Raw genomic sequence first — 18,827 nt, 5'->3', positions numbered from 1 at the left:
ATTTTATTTTATTTTTCTAAAAAATAAAAGACCTATGCCACCATTTCCATCCAGAAAGAAAAAGGTAAGTTGTTAGATCATTGACAATTCAATTAGTCAAATGTCTTTTCATTTTTAAATTTAACAAATATCATCTATATTTATTCTATATTAAATTAGTTAAATTATTTTCATCCAAACTATAAGTTACAGTAAATCTATTCTTCTTTTTAAATATAAAAAAAATTATATCAAGTCTAAAAGTATTTTTTGAGATTATTATATTATAGATTGTTAAATTGTAAAAATAAAAATGAATATGATTGTTGGAGATTATTAAATATTATAAATATAAAATATAAATTAATTAAAAAAATATAAATAATAATATTTTATTATTATATAGAGTATGATAATTAATCTAAGATAGATTTTAAATTTTGAATGATTAGTTAAAAATAAAAAAATTATATATTAATCAAAATTTAAAAAATAGATGGCCAAATGCTAATCTCTTAAAAGGCGAGCAAGCTCCACGAAAACAGACCACTTCGTCAGGACTCAGGATGAAGCTTCTGACAGTACGCACCATCCTCGAATCTATACCCTCACCAACTGAACCAAAAATCCAAACTTCAAAGCATATCTGCAGCTTTCTCCTTTCTTCCATTAGTTAATACACTTCCCTTGATGTTACTCACTCGTCGTCCTTGTGTTCTAGTCCTTGATTCGCTTAGATATCAATCGCACGCTTCGTATGCAGAAGAAGGCTTTTGCCCTTTAATGGGTATGGATCTATGGGCATTGATAGGGTGCTTCATCAAATAATGATAACACTGGCCATTAAATCATTCAAATTGTCCCCCGACTGGTTCGCTTTTTGTTTGCAAAAATTCCTGAAAGAAAAGGCTTTGCGACCGGGCAAGCGAGTTCATGCACTGTTGTTGACCACTGGAATTGACACGAACCTGTTGTCTTTGAATTCAAAGCTTGTTGGGATGTATGCAAGTTGTGGGGACTTGAGGTCGGCGAGGCTCGTGTTCGATAAAATTCAGAACCCAAATGTTTTCGCGTTTAACTGGATGGTATTGACTTCTGCATTCAGTGGGTACTATGAGGAGGCAGTTGGGTATTTTTGGTTGATGCAAGAGCTGGGAAATGCTGGCAATAAGTTCACGTTTTCAATTGTGTTGAAAGCGTGTGTTGGTTTGATGGATGTTGAGAAGGGCAAAGAAGTTCATGCTGTGGCGAAGAAAATGGGTTTTGAGAACGATGTATCAGTGGCAAATGCTTTGATTGATATGTATTCTAAATGTGAGAAAGTATGTTATGCTCGTCGACTATTTGATAGAATGGTCAATAGAGATGTTGCTTCTTGGACATCGATGATATGTGGCTACTGTGGCATAGGGAAGATTGACCAAGCGCTCGTGTTGTTTGAGCGGATGAAGTTGGAGGGATTGGAACCGAATGATTTCACTTGGAATGCAATGATAGCTGGTTATGCTAGGTCCGGAGATACCAAAGGAGCGTTCGTGCTTTTTTCTAGAATGATTAGAGAAGGGTTAGTTCCTGATTTGGTTACTTGGAATGCGTTGATTTCTGGTTTTGTGCAGAGCCAGCAAGGTGGTGAAGCATTCAAATTGTTCAGGTACATGTTTGTTTTGGGGATTAAACCCAATCATGTGACTGTGACAGGACTTCTCCCTGCATGTGGATTTACAGGTTCAACTCAAAGGGGGAGAGAAATTCATGGGTTGATCTACAGGATGGGGCTTGATGTTAATATCTTTGTTGCAACTGCTCTTGTTGACATGTACTCGAAATGTGGTCTTGTGAAGAATGCTCAAACCGTCTTTCACAGGATTCCTGATCGTGACAAGAATATCTTGTCATGGAATGCCATGATTGGATGCTATGGGAAGCATGGAATGGTTGATTTGTCAATACATTTAATTGAGAAGATGCAAGAAGAAGGAATGCGGCCAAATGAAGTGACTTTTGTTTGCATTCTTTCTGCGTGCAGCCACAATGGGTTAGTCGATGAAGGCTTGAAGATATTTAGGTCTATGAAAGAGAGTTTTGGGGTCAAGATTGGAAAAGAACATTATGCTTGTGTTGTTGATCTTCTGTGCCGTTCAGGAAGGATGGAAGAAGCATATGAGTTGGTGAAGGAGATGCCTATACTAGTCCCTGAGTCGATTATTGGAGCTTTCTTCAATGGTTGTAAAATCCACGGAAGAAGAGATCTAGCTAAAATGATGGCTGAGGATACTCTGAGGATGGACTTGAAGAAACCTGGAGGTTATGTGACGTTGTCAAATATTTACGCTGCTGATGGAGATTGGGAAGAGGTGGAGAATGTAAGGAAGTTGATGAAGAAAAAGAACATTCTTAAGAAGCCTGGATTTAGTTGGGTAGAAAAGATGAATGATTTTTTTGAGAGGAAAAACAAAGTGATGAAGTGAAAATGGAAGCAGGTGTGTGTTCTAACCAAGTCTGTTCTTAGTGATTTCAGTTTAGATTTTGATGCTTCAGAATTATTTAATTTATAAAAGTGTATGAAATTTGGAATGGCTGAAATATTGAAGCGTCAAAATCATCTAATGTGGGTAATTAATTTAAAATATTGACTGTTGAGAACTGCTTTCACACCATTCTCTTCCATGCCTTGAGCAGAGAAGGGGCAGACATTTCACTCTATGCCATTAGCAATGGGAAAATAGGCATTGGCCTTACTTTTTTTTTCCTAATAATCAATAATCTTTGACAAAGATGTATGAGTTAATTTAATACCGTACCTTCTCTTTGCAGCTTTGATAATCTTCTGAATTTTATTTCTCTCTTACGTGCTGAAAAGGTCAGACAGAAGATAAAGATGATGGAGATTCTAAAGAGTCGGATGCTATTGGTTTTTGGGCTGAATAATGAGGTCAGTAGTTCCTAGCTTTTATTCTAAAGGTAATTTGTCTTTATCTTTCTCTTAAACAACTTTTCCACCCATCTACACTTCGAATATGATTTTTTTGGGATAAGCATAATAAGGAGTTCAGCTAGAAATAATCAACTAGGCTTCTCGTTCGCACAGCATAACTCTTTTCCAAATTCAGAACTTGTTTTTTTCAAACATATGTACACTTCATTCTAAACCTTATAAGAGCATCATGTTCTTTGCATAAATGGAGATAGAAGAAACTGCAGCATTCCCGAAGTCTCTATGCATTACAATGCTCCTTGTAAATTCTAAGGACTTTAGGCGCAAATTGTTCTGGGTCACCTGATTGGGCCCTATGTCATCGACAGAAGAAAGTGTTTTCATCTTGTAATGAGTTCCCCCACAAAAAAGAAACTGATGGAGAAGAAGAAAGAAACTTTACAATGTGTAATTCCAATTTAAATTACATCCCTTAGGTCAAATTGGAACCGAATTGCTGAGTTAAATTGGGTAACATCCGTCAATACCACAAAACAGGATATATTCATCTCTTTTCAGATCAAACCTCTGTACAGAAGACTTTAGTTCGCTAATTCAAATAAATAAAGTTGAGAAGCTATTTCTAGCAACCAATTTTCCCAGAAAGTATAACTTGTGACGTTTTGTATAATTCAATCTGTTTTCTCAAAGAAAATCATTGCCACTTCTTCAAATATCTCCTTCTCTAGAAGAAAAGATCATTCATTAAAAAGAAAAAGCATTTTAGCATGGTGAGGTTGCAAAGATTTAGGCAAAAGATTAGGGATGGATATGTTAATAGTGTAACGTAAATTTATTTGAATTTTGAAAAATCTTTAAATGGAAGAGCAAATATGACTTGGGCATAGAGCCTAGCCAGTATGCATGCACCTCACCTTTTTTGTGACTTAAAAGATGCACGAAATTAAAGCTCCAATCTTGTAAAGAGATATTGAGGATTTTAAAAAAGGTTGAGTCACATATACGACTTTCATCAAGTTAAGAAGGAAAAAAAAAAAAAAAAAGGGTTTTATTTTTCACGTGCATGCATTCCATTTTGGATCCAATGCTATCAACCATGTATTCAACCCCATTTTGGAAAGGAAAGGAAAGGAGAAGACCCAAGCCTATCAAGGTGAAGGGGTTACTACTTACTACTAACAATGATATTTCTTATTATAACTAATGAATTGACTGCAAACCAAACATATGAAAAGAGTGCAATCATGCTAGCTTAAGAAACATTTATTCTCAATTATCATATCCAAACTCACGAAAAAGAAACTAGCTAGGCATCACCCCTTCTCGTATACCTCCAATTTCTTTTATTTAAGAGCAGCATGTATTTCAAAAAGAAACCCAATCCTCGTGACTCAAGTAATTGCTCTACGCTTGCCTTAAGAGTATTGGGTTTCAGTTCCGGAGACGAATGGCATCCACTTTTCAACTAGAAAGTTTTACCTTCGACTTGGAGTTTAACTACAACTTTTGGAGGGCCTAGACTAGGGCCATTCTCACTTCCGAACCTCTTTGATTTACCAAAAGGCCCTTGTTCTTTCAATTTTCTTGGAACCATATCTCAGTTTACACTACACTACGACTCGCAGAGTACAGAGCCAATCGACAAATATCTCTTTCGCTCGCTCTCTCTCTCTCTCTCTCTCCTGTTCTCCGTTTCATTTTTCAATTTTTTTGGGGGGGCCAACGTGTTGTTCCTCGTATCCTAATCCTTAATCTATTTGAATCTCACTATTTCTTGATCTGGGTATCCAATATTTCAACCTCAGAACATAGTTTTTGCCATCGAAAATCCTTTATTTTTCTCAGCTTTCACTCTGCAAATCCGCTGGCACAGAAAAACCCATCTGGGTCTTGCTCTCTTTTAAGTTATACGGTTGCTTTAACAGATTCAAAGTAAGTAATGGGTTTCGCGTTGAAGATTCAAATAAGCTATTTTTCATATCTGGTTAGTATCTTGTCCTCTCTCGTCTCTATCTATTGATTCTTTATTGTTCCATATATTGCTTTTATTCTTGGTGTTCTGAACTTTTGAGAGTTGCAACTCGTTGCATTCTATTTAATTTTTTTTTAGTTCTCTCCAGTTTATACTTTGTTTCAGATCTTAGTTTTCTGTTTTTGGAGATTTCGCTTTGTTATAAAACCTTAATTCTGATTCTTTGATCTTGAAGATGTCATAATTTCATGTAATCATTCTAACCTTGGCGTTAATCGAGGCTTTGTGCGGATGTTCCTTTTGTAAAGAGTTAAGTTTCACAATTTCTATGTCGGTGCACTTTGATGTGTTAAAGTCAACAGATATAAAATCTTTCAATCTGTGGATATAGCAGAAGTTTTATTATTTTGTTCTCTTTCTAATTGGCATCTGTAGAAGGCAAATCTTCTGTATTCTGTGGCTGGATTTGTTAAAATAAAAATACAGACGAGTTGAAAGTGATTAACAATATTGAATTTTTATCATTTCTGACCATAGAGAGAAAAAGCCTCTCCTGTAAGTACGAAGCACGCTGTTAAGGTTAGTCAAGCTCATCTTTTTGCGGATCACAGAAACAACTGCAAACAATGGTTTAAAAACTGGTTTCCAATTTTTTCTCTTGGAAACCAAATGGAGAGCAAAGGCTTTTTTTAATCAGATGCTATCTTTAGATGGTTAATTCTTATGCACTTATAAGATGTTGAGAGGTGATGCCTCTGCCTCTTCTTCGTCTGTAGGATTCCCATCATTTCCTTTGCAATCTCTGGCAAAGTAGCCATGGGCAAAGAACCGAAGAATTTCTATCCTCTACAGCCATCCATCATTAGAATCTCAACCGCTTCCCTAGTACAATGTGTGCTGCAACTAGCTGTTACTAGTAAGGGCACATTATCCAGCCGTTTCATGTTATAACTAGTTGCCTCATGTTACCTTGCTTCCCATCTACACAAGGATATGGTGTTCCATGAATTCGTAACCTAAGGCTTTGTTTGGTTATACAGATGAGATGAGATGAAAGTTGAATAAAATATTGTCATAATATAATTTTTTAATATTATTTTTGTTTTGAGATTTGAAAAAGTTGAATTGTTTAGTGTATTTTGTTTGAAATTTTGGGAAAGTTGTAATGATTAGATGAGATTTCACAAACCAGCCCTAAGCCTCTACCCTAGTCTTATGAGGGGAGGAGGTGTTGGGGCTCAAAGAGTCAGCACCATAGTTTTGTAATGTCACCCTTTAACCCTTGGATTGCTAAAGATAGTACTCCTTTATTCATGTGAAAACTGATCTATTGCAAATGCCATGAAAGACAATATGTATTTATTTTGATGATGTCTCACTATATTAGTTATCAAAAAAAAAAAAGATGTCCGACTGTATTGCTTTTTTCTAGATATGAGGTGTCTGAATGTACCACAAGTCTGTTTTTATTGGGAAATAATGTGTGATGGAAATATAAGAATTATTTTATTTCATTTGAGGGCAATGAAACTTCCTACTTGCCTTCATCCAGTGGAGACCTAACTGCCAAGTCTATTAAATTAACCTTGCATTACTTATCAAGAAACAAGTAGTTTCACTTTTCATCCGTGAGTTCTTATTTCCCTCCACGCTTTCTATAGGTTTCATACAACTTTATTCATCCTGATAGCAGCAATTGGCTATTAAAAAAAAACTTTTAACTTAAGATGAATAATAATTGTATTCACTGCTATCATCCTAAGTTAACAATTGACTATTATAAATGAATACATTTGATAAGGATAGAAGACTTCCTGTAACAGACTCTTGGGTATCTAGAAGACAACTGTATTCATCCTAATAGCAACCTGGTAAGACATAACTACTAATGAGTGATGCTAGTGTGCCGCCCAGCTGTCAACTAGTACAAATTCCACATTTTATTTTTTTGTTCTTTTCTTTTTTGCATCTTTTAAACATCTTTAAATATTTTTTTTCAAAAAATACACCAATACACTAAAAGTCACTTCCTTAACCAATAAGCAAAAAAAATTAAAAAATTAAAGACATAAGCCAGTCAAAATGAGGGGGCAAACTCATGGGGCATAATAGCATTTTCCAACTACTAATATCAACTAAACTCATAGTTCTTAAATAGGAATCTGTAGTTAGCAATGTTGTATTTGGAGTCTTGTTAGCAATGTCTGGAATGTTTTTACTTATTAAATCTACATAGCTAACAAAAAATCCTAATCCAGGATTGCTAACAGAGACTCCTAACACAACAACTAATAATAACGTAAGATAATGTAAGCAATTGAACTGTAACATTTCCTCTCCCTCATGGAGCACCTTGTCCCCAAGATTGAAATCTACAGATTTATTTTTATGTATTTCTAATTCCCCTCTTTAACAAAGACAAAAAATATAGAACTTCAATTTGAATTTCTTGACTGCTACCTTTTCAATTGAGACAACAGTCCTCCCAATTGATTTCGTCTCACATACAGGGCAATTGATGGCAGGAGTCTTTGGCTCTGGCTCCTCCTCTTTAACTTCCTTTGTCTTCTCTTTTACTTTCTCTCCTGTCTTTTCTTTCTCACTCTCTAACCCTTTGGCAACCTTACTTTCAATCTTCCCTTCATCCTTATCCTTGTCCCTCTTTGATGGGGGTCACATCAGGTGTTTCCTCTGTGAACGTGCCTTGATGCTCGAAGAATTGTTTGGCACAACAATCCCAATTTGTTGGATCCAATCTGCATTGAAGCATTGAAAACCCAGCTAATGTTTGCCTGAGTGAACGAGCGATGCTGCCCTTGATTGCCTCTACCGGCATGAGTGATTAGTAGCTTCCTCGGATTTTCTATTGATTTCCTCAATTGTATAGATCAATTTCAATTTCGTAAACCATCATCTGTTGTTGGCCAGCTCGATTCCTCATGCCTAGGCCTTAATACCAAATGACAGGAGCGTGAGAAAAATATAAGGATTGTTGATTTCATTTGAGGGAAATCAAACCTCCAATAAGTTAACAATTTACTGTTAACAAGAAATTTCCCTTTTCATCCATGAGAAATTTCCAGACGACTTATATAGGCTTCGAGTACCAGAGATTAAAGAAAAATGTTGTGATTAATAGACTACTTCTAAAAGCTCCTGAAGATAACTTTTTCATCTTACTAGCAACATGGTAAGAAATAATTACTAAAATCTACTCACCAGATCCTTAATGAAGTCCTAATCCAACATCAATAACAGAAGCTCCTGACCAAGTACAACTATTAATAACTTAATAGACTGTGAACCCAGTAGAACTGTAATGTAGTGTGTCTATGCTAGTTGCTATTTAGTCCGTTGTGGTATCACTGGAAGCTGCTATTATATTGATTGATTTAGACTATGTAATAACTTAGATTATATTGACTCGTCTATATTTGTTTTCTGTCTAGCAGAAATCTTCTTTATTTGTATGAGTTATTCTTTTGTGGAGCTTTGAGACTATGGGTAGGGGTAGAGGAAAGGGGAAGAAGTTAACTGCTACCAATCATGATGATCCTGGAAGTGGCGAGGAAGAGAAAATTCCCACACAGAAAAGAAGAGGGCGACCACAGAAACCACTAAAGGATGAAATTGATGAAGAAGAAATTGGAAAGATAGAAGAGGAAGACAGTGAGAATGCAAAATCTGGTACTCCCAGGAAAGAGCTGAAGAGTCCTGTTACAGAAAATGGAAAGAAGAGAAAGCGAAACTCACAGGTAAAAGAGAAACCAGATTCTGTAGAGGAGGAAAATTGTAATGGCAACCGATTAAGCACTGATGATTCGACCAAGTCTAATGGATTTCGGCATAATGGAAGCAGACGAAAAAGCAAGCCTCGGCGTGCTGCCGAAGCAGGTGTTGAGTGCAAGTGAGATTATGGCTTTGCCTTTTTATCCCAATGGTTCTTCCATTTCACAATACTGGATTGTGCAGGAAGTGTGACCTAGATAACCACAAGTTTCATAATGCTTTGATTTTTGTTCCTTATCCATTTAGGTAGTTCTTTATCATTCGTTTTTAATTTAAATTGTGAGATTTGGAATTTATTCTACCGGTTGTAATTTCCCATAATGCTATTATATTTTTATGGTTGCATGATCTGTTTTTGTATTATATAAATATGCATGCTTAATCTGTTTCCATTTTCTTTTACCAATGATATTTACTTGCTACATCCGGTAAAATAAGCAGATCTCCATCCCCTTTCTTCTCAAAATCCTTTAGCAAATGCACCAAGGTTGGGTGGAGAGAGTTTATGGCATGTCACAGATGACTGTCGGCTTATTCTTCTTGAGTTGCTGGGGAAGTGATTAAGTATTTTGGTAACTTGAGTTTCTCAGTAACATGTGTTCTGAAGTATATAGTTGGAGATTAAAAGAAAAATTGGTGGATAATCTCCATGCTAAGCACTTCAATGCACTGCTTGAATAGTTGGAGACAAATGTAGCATGGTAGAGGAGATGGGTGACATGTTGATGATCAACATTCAACCATATTTGATTACCTTATTTAGATACCTGGGACTAGTATTAGATTTTTTTTTTTAATTGTATAGAATTTTTAAAAATAAAATATATAAAGAATCTTGAAATTAGTATTTTGTAATTATTATCTAGAATTTCATATTGTTATTTAAGCTTTTTAAATAGAGAAATGATATTCGGTGCAAGATTCCTCTTTTTTTAAAAAGAGGGAGTAAATCAAGAATCCACAAAAAAATAAAAAATAAAAAATAAAAAATAAAAATAAAAAAAGTCAATTTTTTAATAGTGAACTTTATTTTTTTTAAAAGAAAAAGAGTGTGCCAAGTTTGAACTCCCTAGAATTATATCTAACACTACTCTTCAAAATATTGGTGAGTGTTGACTCTACACGTGTGATAGACACGTGAGGGTATTGACAACAGGTTGAGTTGGGTTATTATGCGAACAAACTATGTTACTCTTCAAGCCCAAAAATAAAATGAACAACCAAATTTGCAAATCAGGTCAAAGACCGGCTGTGGGCTCTTGAATCTTGATCCATAGGCATTTGCATGTGTGCAGAAGGCCTATTGTGTAGTACGAGTGTGTTAAAAACGTACACTTTCTGAAACGAGACTTCCACGTGCATTCTCTCTCCTTTTAATAGTCACTTTGAATACAAAGAGGTGTTAAGTCACATGATGATATAGTTCTATGAAAATAAATTTATAAATAGATGATATGTTACATTAAATTTATCTTATAATAATAATAATAATAATAAAATTTACAATCTAATCATGTATTATATCAATCCATGCCGATCTATAAATTTATTTTTATGAAATTTTTTTATGACTAACCTTTCTTTTGAATGTAATATCACTACAATAAAATTGTCCATTTTCCACGAGTTCTTTTGCCAAGACTTACATTGATGGCAAATAATTAGTTGATGACACGAACCATTTCTGTGGAAAAAAATTAGTTTTTTTCGACGAGATCACATCTAAGGAGCATAAATTCGTCAGTAAAACAACTTTTTCGGCTATTTTTCATCGCCACAAATAAGTCCACTGGATAAAACTCTGATATCACGAGTTATTATCTATTGCAGCAAGAGTAACCGCTGCAATAAGTTCTTCCCAACTTTTTGCGTCAAGAAACCATCTTTGGTGACTTTTTGTCGCCGCGCCCGCTTGGTCTAAATGAAACGCATTGTTTCATTAATAATGAAACAGCATAATAATGAAACAGCAGTGTTTCATTTTCGGTCTCCCTCTTCCTCAAGAGAGAAAAATCCTCCCTTCCTTCCTCAGATCACAGAGAGAAAAATCTCTTCTTCGCATCGCCCCACGCACGTAGTCTCCGAGCACCACCTAATTGGTTCAATCAGCTCTCCCCTAGCTATAAGGGTAAGGGCGAGAGGTTTTTCTTCTTTCCGCTTAGAAATAGTATTATTCAGTTTTAGCTCTCCCCTATGCCGATTATGTTTTCATTAAAAAAAATTTTCTCAGTAAAACACAAATCCTACTATATATTGTAATCTTGTCGATGAATGGCTACAACCAAAAGTCTTTATGCCGGAAGCATCCCCTGCCGTTTGATCTCAACCAGAGGATTGCCACAGCGACCGCGATTCATCCTCTTCGGTGATCGACGACGACTGCGATATCTTGTCGTCTTTGTGCCAGAAGCATCCCTTGCCGTTCAATCTCAACTTCCCACCACCACCACCACCGTTGGATGACGTTGACTTTTCGGAAGCATCCCCTATCGTCGTCTTTTTCAAATTCCCTCATTTTTCTTTCTACTTTGTTTTCCCTTTCTAAATGCTAAAAAAGAAGAATTTATGAGAGAAGATTGTTACAAAACGATCCAGAATTTCCAGGAGATCGCGCACGAATGGTGTTTGATGGGAATCGCCCTTTCCTTTAAGGATGTATGATGCCCTTATTTTTATGAGATGTGGGGGTTCTTTATCCACTCGTACAGATCCCATCTTTGTAGTCGTCAATCTACTGCCCAATTTACTTAGTTTGAAAATGAAAACTTAAAATCTGGTAGTATTTTGTTGTTCTTGTTTTTCATTTTGTCGTTTTTTTTCTCGGAGCTGGTTAGCTTCTGTAATGTGGAGTGGCAAATCTTATATCGTTCAGATGCACGGCAGTGGGACGATTGGCAGTGGAGGACCCAGATGCACGGCACAGATAGGGAGAGAGAAATCGAAAAATGAAAAAACATTATTTTAATAAAGATATTTTTATTTAAACATAAAATTACCTAAACTTACTTTATAGTCTCCAAATGAGTAGTATATCTAACATTGCTCTTCCCATTATATTCCTTTCTTGATATGCCTTTTTTGTCAAAACAAGTACAAGAATTACTTGGCCATACTTATTCTCACTAATTTCATGAAGCAGCACTAGTACCAAAGGGAGGCGTAATTAATTTTGAAAATTAATCACGGTTGAATGCCAACTCAGAATAAAATATTATTCTACAGTCTCTATGTGCAATTGTTTTACATTTTTACTCTGTTAGTGATACATGTAGTTTTCCCCCTTTTTTTTTTTTTTTTTTTTTTTACTTCTAAATGAAAAGTATTTTCACTACAAGAAAAACAGGTATTTGTGACTATTTGTTTGAGACGAAAAGATTATTTGTAACCAAAACTGACTCATTTTAACTGTAAATACTCATTTCATTCGAATTAATTAGTTGTAAATAAGTATTTTTCTTGTAATATTTTTTATACATACAGTTTTGCTGCTTCATATGATTTGATGGATTTACTATATCTAACATGTGTTTTCTCTCTCCGCAAAATATTTCTAAAATTATGCTTGAGACTACAAATATTATTGCGAGTGTTTCAAACCCAAGAAGCAAAGGAAAATCTATGTGCTGTTTTCAGCTCCTTCATTCACTTTGATCTACTTGTGAATAGTTTTCTTAATTTGCAATAGGTCTGGTACTTATCCAATTGCACTAACATTTTCTTTACATGTTTTTGCTTGGATTGATAATTAAAACTCTGATAGCTAGAAGATTTATTGTTATCCCCAAGTGCTGCTAGTTTTTTTTATAGAGTGTTTCCACTTGGATGTTCTCATTAATGCCAAAGCACTAAATTCTTTATTGCTCTTAGGTTCTCATTATGAGTTTTTCTGGAGATTAAACATATTATGTTTCTTATTCTATGCAGGTTCCAGGACAACATTTTTCATCTACTGAAAAGGCCAACAGTTCCAGCAAACGGGTACGTAGGAAGGGACTCAAAGGTAAGAAGCATGCAGTAACCCATGTTTTAAAATTTAACAAGCAGATGGGAACAAATATTCCTTAGCAATAATAAGCTGCATGCATGATAAGTTCCAAATATTCCTTAGTAACTCTCTGTCCACGATGCATGATAAGCTGCTTTCCTCCTTAGCAATAATATTCCTTCATATATATATATATATATGACTTTGCGGACTGGACACAAAAAGGAACATATTGTAATATTGTAATATTATGCCGTGGACCATAGATATCAAGATAATCCCAAAATATCATCATTTTAATTTCATCCTTTCTTCTTCCTTCTAAATTAGTAATATTTCATGAGTTTAATCTCGATCGATGTGACTAGTCATGTGGCCCATATTATGAATTTTGAGTTTTGTCCTATCAGTGAACATAATGTAGAATATTTACGTTGGGGCTAAGATATGTTTGATATGGCACATGGCTCATATTCCCAACAACTGATCCTTATATATTCCATAATTAATTTCATCATATTATGCGGATAATAGGCCTTGTCATGATTTACAATATTGTATTCTTCTTCCTACGTCGGGCCGGCCGGCGTTGCGTGTTCAACATTCTCTTTTTATAATTTATACAACGCTTGTTTGATGTGAAGAGTCAAATTTATACAACTTGTTTGTACGTATAATTTAGATTAATAATGTAGTCTTCTTCAAATCTTGGGGCTGTGAAGAGTCAAATTTAGCAACTTGTTTATGTTTTTTTTTTTTTTTTTTTTTTTTTTTTTTTTTTTTTTTTTTTTTATGTAAGAGACATTAATGTCCATGCATGCTTCTGTCAAGCTTGGCCAGATCAGGTCCAAACCTCTGGTTTTTCTGATGAAAGGAGACATTAGTGTCCATCCATGCATGCATGCTTCTGTCTAGCTTGCTGGCCTGATCAGTTCCAAACATCTGGTTTTTCTGTGATCTTGTAACGTCTAGCTGCTACGTTTATCCTACTTCAAAGGATTCCATTAGTTTGAATGATCCGTGATAATTGAGTTTCTTCCTTTCAAATATGTTTTTGCAGCCATTTACAGGAGCATTCTTGTTCATTGAGTTAATAGAAAGATTCTGCGAAAAATGTTGATTGTGATGGGAAAAACTTAAAATACTTGTAAATGTGTAAATATTTGGATGGTCATTGAATTTAATTAGAGTGAGCTTCAATATTATATAGTAATTGGATGGAACTATCAGACAATATATAGCTACTAAGTAGGTTCAAAATTTCTATTTTTTCTTTACAATCGGGCTAGAGTAGCCCGCTCAAGATCGCTTTCTATATTTTAATTTTTATATTTTTTTAATATATTTAAATATTTTTTTAAAAAAATATCTCAATATATTTAAAATCACTTCATTAATCACTAAATAAAAAAAAAAAATTATCAAGTGGTCAACTTTAACGGTCAAATAGAGAGGCAAATTAATTTTTTCATTTTCTTTATAATTCAAAGCATTTTTATTATTTTTTAAAGATGTTTAATTATTAAAAAAATTAAAAAAATATACAACTAATTTACTAATAATTATTTTTTGATTATTAAGTTAATAAAATTAAAAAAAATAATAATAAAAAGATGATAAGAGTTTAATAAATCTATTATTATTATTATTATTATTATTTATTATTATTTTAAATTGATTGTTCTTGATTGATGGATGTGCGGTGATCAGGACACAGTATTTAGTGCTAATGTGAAAGATCGTTGCCGCCGAACTGGACTTAATTGTGTGGTGGAGACCTATGGCTAGCGCATGTATATTACAGGAGGATGATGATAGTTACATTTTCTCTACTATTATTTAATTATTCATTTTTTTGTTATTTAAATTTTTATTAAAAATATATAAAAAGACCATTTTGCATAGTTTAAAAAAAATTAAATTTAATCAATAAACATAATTATGTAATTTAATTAAAAATAAATTCAATTGTATAAAATTTATATTCTTTTACTTTTTGAACCAATTTTTATAAAATTGAATTGAATTTGAATTAAATTACATGATTATATTAGTTGATTGAATTTATTTTTTTTTAGATTATATATTTTTCGTACCCTTTTGGACTATGGTATGACAAGTTAGGTCTTCAGTAATGAGCTTGCAAAAGATACGAGAGAAGAAAATTAGGAGAGGGTGGCTTTAATGTCGAGAAGCTTCTGGTGTTAAAGTTAGTAAGTTCTCTTAAAAATGTGTAAATAAGTGAAAGAGTTTCGGGATAAAAAAGTTTTCTCGTTCCTAAAACTTACTATTTATATTATGAGTCTGGGGAGGTGCAGATCGTGTTTGTTTCTATAGAATTCGTGCCCCTCATACTATTCCTATTGTCAAAGTCTTTTAATGCTGCGTAATTTTTGTGACGGTATCATAAATGTGGCGTGTAGCTCAATAGTATCGCCATTAATGCGGTATAGTTTTTAGGCCTTGCTTTTATCCCTCGTGTGCCGTAGATGTTCTGAGGCCAATGAATCGAGGGTCTTTTGCATTTTCCGCTACGTTTCATACAAGTTCTCATATTCAGAACGCAGCCAAGCGATGTTAAGCTGACTTGTCCTATCAGATACTTGAATCTTTCTGTAACACCTCATATTTTAGTGTATTTTTATTGAAGGATTATTTTTTAATTCAAAAATTTATTCTCTTGTTTTAAAATTATCGGATATTTTAAATGGTTTATTTTATGATCTTTAAATTGTGAAAATTAATTTGATATGTTTTCTTAATATTTATTATTGTGATACATTTAAATTGTTCTTCTTTTTAAATTAATTGATTGTGAGATTTAATTATTTTATTTTCATTGTATCATTACGTTTAATTTATTTTAATTGATTTGATGTTTTAAAATCATTTTCGTTAGATCATTTTTGTGACCCGAGAGGTGAGGATTGAACCTCATTTCTTTTCTCCATTTTTCTTTTTCTCTTTTTCTTTCATTTTTTCTTTTCTTTTCCGCTGCATTCCCCCCCCCCCCCCCCCCCGCTCGACAGCCCTTCTCTCGCTCTCTTCTCGTGCGTCCGCATCTCCCTCACCCAACCCACTGCCGTCGCGCCGCCGTGCGTGACACCACCCCTCCCGTTCGCTCCCCCACCGGCCGACGACCCTTCCCCGTAAATCCCAGCCTCTATCTCCCCGCCGATAGCCCTCACGCCCAACACCAAGCCGCGGCGTTCCTTAAGCTCGCACGCCGCCGTCGCGCCACCTCCGGCCACCATTTCTTCACCACTTCATCCTTGACCTCCTAGCAACCCAATGGACCCAACCCCAGCTCCGATCCATCACCGGTGAAGCACATCCAACCCCATTTTCAATTTGGGTATTTTTAGCCTAAAACCACCATTTGCACCGCCACCCACGGCAAACCACCACCACCATTGGCTTCACCGACCTCTAGGCCCTACCCTATCAATTTCGAGTCTTAGTTTGTCTCTGTTGAAAAGTGGGTTTTTGAGACCCACGGCCACAGTGTATTTTACACTGTTACGTTGCTGAGCCGCCACTTCTTGCAGCTTCGTGATCATTCGAAAATTATTATATAGCACTGTAAGTATTTTTCTAAAGAAGTTTCGTGATTTAAATGTATTTTTGCACTAACACATATTATCTGTGAACTGTTTGGTTATGCCGGACTGAGTCCGAGGAGTTCGGGGGTTGGATGGATTGTGGACGGAGTTATTGTGTGTTTGGTTTGTATTGTTGGTTATTGTTATGGTGTTGTTCATGTACATGGCATATTGCACGCATGATCATGTTTGTAAATGAAACTGGGTTTTCGTGTACATACATTCATGTTCATGTGTTTATTGAAAACTGAGTTTTCATGTGTTTGTTTGAAAATTAGATTTTCATGTGAAATGATTCTGAGTGTGTTTGAAAAGACTGGATTGACTGGTTTGAGAAAAAGGAAAAGAGACTGTAGGGATGGTGGTAAGCAGGGATGGTGGTTGTGTCCCGCCTGTGATTCCCGCCTACGGTGCACGCGGTAGGGATGGTGGTAAGCAGGGATGGTGGTATAGTCCCGCCTGTAATTCCCGCCTATAGTGCTCTGATAAGTATTCATGGTGTGTGATAAGTATTCATTTTGTGTGATAAGTATTCATTGTATGGAAAGGAACTATAGGGATGGTGGTAAGCAGAGATTGTGGTATAGTCCTGCCTGTGATTCCCGCCTACGGTGCACGCGGTAGGGATGGTGGTAAGCAGGGATGGTGGTAGAGTTCTGCCTGTGATTCCTGCCTACAGTGTCCGATAAATGGTTTGTTTTGTGTGAATCATTTTCTGGAAAAATGATGGACTATATTTTTGGGCCAAAATGAGATTTTGGCGTGTGTTGGAAATAATCATTTTTTTGGAAAAAATAGTATTTTATGGCTAAGTGTATTTTGTCATATGAATGCATGTTGGTTGCATTAATATGTTTTTATCTCGAGAGTTGTTTGGTTTATACTTACTTGTGGTACCATTTTATGGTATCGTAGATTTCAATGCAAATGTGGTTGATGAGCCTTAAGCTTGGCTCCGTTGGCGGAGTGATCTGGGATTACTCCTGTTTATCGAGATTCGCTTTATCAATTATTTATGTATTTGTTTTGTAATATATTTTGGGATGACTGTATAATTTTTAAAGATGATTTGTTTTGAATATTTGTATTTAAAATTCTGGTACTTAGTAGACTTATTTATATTATCCGCTGCGATTTTTATTGTACACTATTGCATGTTGCACACACTTGAGCACATTTCGTTGGGATGCGTGACTCGTGTTGTCATCATCCTGACGTCACAATTCTCTTATTTTTGTATGTGGGAGTAGGGGCATCACACTTTCCCTAGTTGACACATTGCTCAGTCTCAGAATGGCCATGGTGACCCTTGGGACGGGTATTGGGTGGAGGCCCAATAGTTTGTTTACACATTTTTGGATACATAAAATAATAAAATTGCACTATTATAAATAGTAGCAAAACCAATAGTTTTAGCAATGTCAATTTTTACGGCTACAATTGTAGTAAAATAAGATTTAGGTTTAGTTTGTTTACACGTATTATTTCATTCTATTTCCTTCCACCTAATTATTATATGTTTTTTTAAATTTTTAAATAAAATAAAATAGATAATTTAACTTTTTTAAATTTTCAAATCATACATACATATATATGTATGTATGTATGTAGTACTACTACTCTTCTCCGATTTTTGTTTGCCCTTTTTTTTTTTTTTTCCAAACTTTCGAACATGCGATAAGAGCCTTATCCCTCATCTTATCACCAATATAATGTAGCGGGCCTACTTGTATTGACCATGCAATTTCCTTGGCAAAACTAGTTATCATCAGATCAAGATAAGAATTCGTTACATGATGAAAACATATTCGGCTTTAAGTACTCGTGGTAATTCTTGGGTTTGGACATCATCCGAATGACTCTCAGGACCTGTCGATCCAACAGGTTTCACTCAAAATCATCCATGCTCTCTACCTTTAGTCCAAACGGAAGAATGTGTAGCCTCTTCCCTCAGAGATAATCATCTATCTGCATTCTCCCAAAGCCAAAGTATGTGCCATAAAACTTCTCGATCCCGATTTTCACGTATCCTCTAGACATCGTTCGAACTCCAACCCGGAGCTCTAATACTAGTTGTAGTGGTATAAACAATCAGAGTAACCACACCCACACACAACAATATCAAGAAAACAATGAAATAACAGTAGAAACACATGAATCAAGCTATCACACATGAAACACAGAATATAACATGGTTCGACAACGTTCCTACATCCACAGAGAGCACTCTACTCACAAAATTTCAACTCTCTCTAGGTATTTTTCTCTCTCAAAATATGCACTCACACTTCGTCTCTCTTTTGTTCTTTCTAATTCTATTGGAATTCATGTACAGTAAGAACAAAATATGACACACATATATATATATATATAGAAACAGTACTGGAAACCTTAATATGACAAAAATTGGGCCATTCGCTTGAGCGGTGTGTTGAGCACGCTTTGAGCAGACAACCAATTAACACTGGCTTGAGTGATGTGTTGAGCAGCACTTGAGGGAACAATAGGATTTGTGCTTCACTCGAGCCCAGCATCACGTGAACCTTGAGCAACCAACCTTCGCTT

The 18,827-nt window shown here is 35.2% G+C and overlaps 2 protein-coding genes across 5 annotated transcripts; both read left to right on the top strand.

Annotated features, from left to right (window-relative positions):
- The first annotated feature begins 578 nt into the window (after positions 1-578).
- On the top strand, positions 579-3,407 carry LOC121239335 (pentatricopeptide repeat-containing protein At5g59600-like). 4 transcript variants are annotated; one of them, XM_041136565.1, is made up of 4 exons: positions 579-1,605; positions 1,705-2,459; positions 2,835-2,911; positions 3,169-3,407. In XM_041136565.1, exons 1-2 carry the CDS (start codon positions 777-779, stop codon positions 2,445-2,447), a joined length of 1,572 nt encoding a protein of 523 aa, XP_040992499.1. In that variant the 5' UTR covers positions 579-776; the 3' UTR covers positions 2,448-2,459; positions 2,835-2,911; positions 3,169-3,407. The 4 variants fall into 4 exon arrangements, with proteins under 4 accessions (XP_040992499.1, XP_040992498.1, XP_040992496.1 ...); XM_041136564.1 differs by having other exon boundaries at positions 579-2,459; positions 2,840-2,911; positions 3,165-3,407; XM_041136562.1 differs by having other exon boundaries at positions 579-2,459.
- Positions 3,408-4,328: 921 nt separating this feature from the next.
- On the top strand, positions 4,329-9,020 carry LOC121239336. The gene is made up of 2 exons (XM_041136566.1): positions 4,329-4,898; positions 8,339-9,020. The coding sequence occupies exon 2, from the start codon at positions 8,387-8,389 to the stop codon at positions 8,795-8,797; it is 411 nt and encodes a 136-aa protein (XP_040992500.1). The 5' UTR covers positions 4,329-4,898; positions 8,339-8,386; the 3' UTR covers positions 8,798-9,020.
- The last annotated feature ends 9,807 nt before the right edge of the window (positions 9,021-18,827 follow it).

Source organism: Juglans microcarpa x Juglans regia, chromosome 7D (genome assembly GCF_004785595.1).
Source record: "Juglans microcarpa x Juglans regia isolate MS1-56 chromosome 7D, Jm3101_v1.0, whole genome shotgun sequence".
NCBI classification, from domain to species: domain Eukaryota; kingdom Viridiplantae; phylum Streptophyta; class Magnoliopsida; order Fagales; family Juglandaceae; genus Juglans; species Juglans microcarpa x Juglans regia.
Note: the sequence above shows the minus strand (reverse complement) of the source record. Positions and strands in the feature narration are given on the sequence as shown.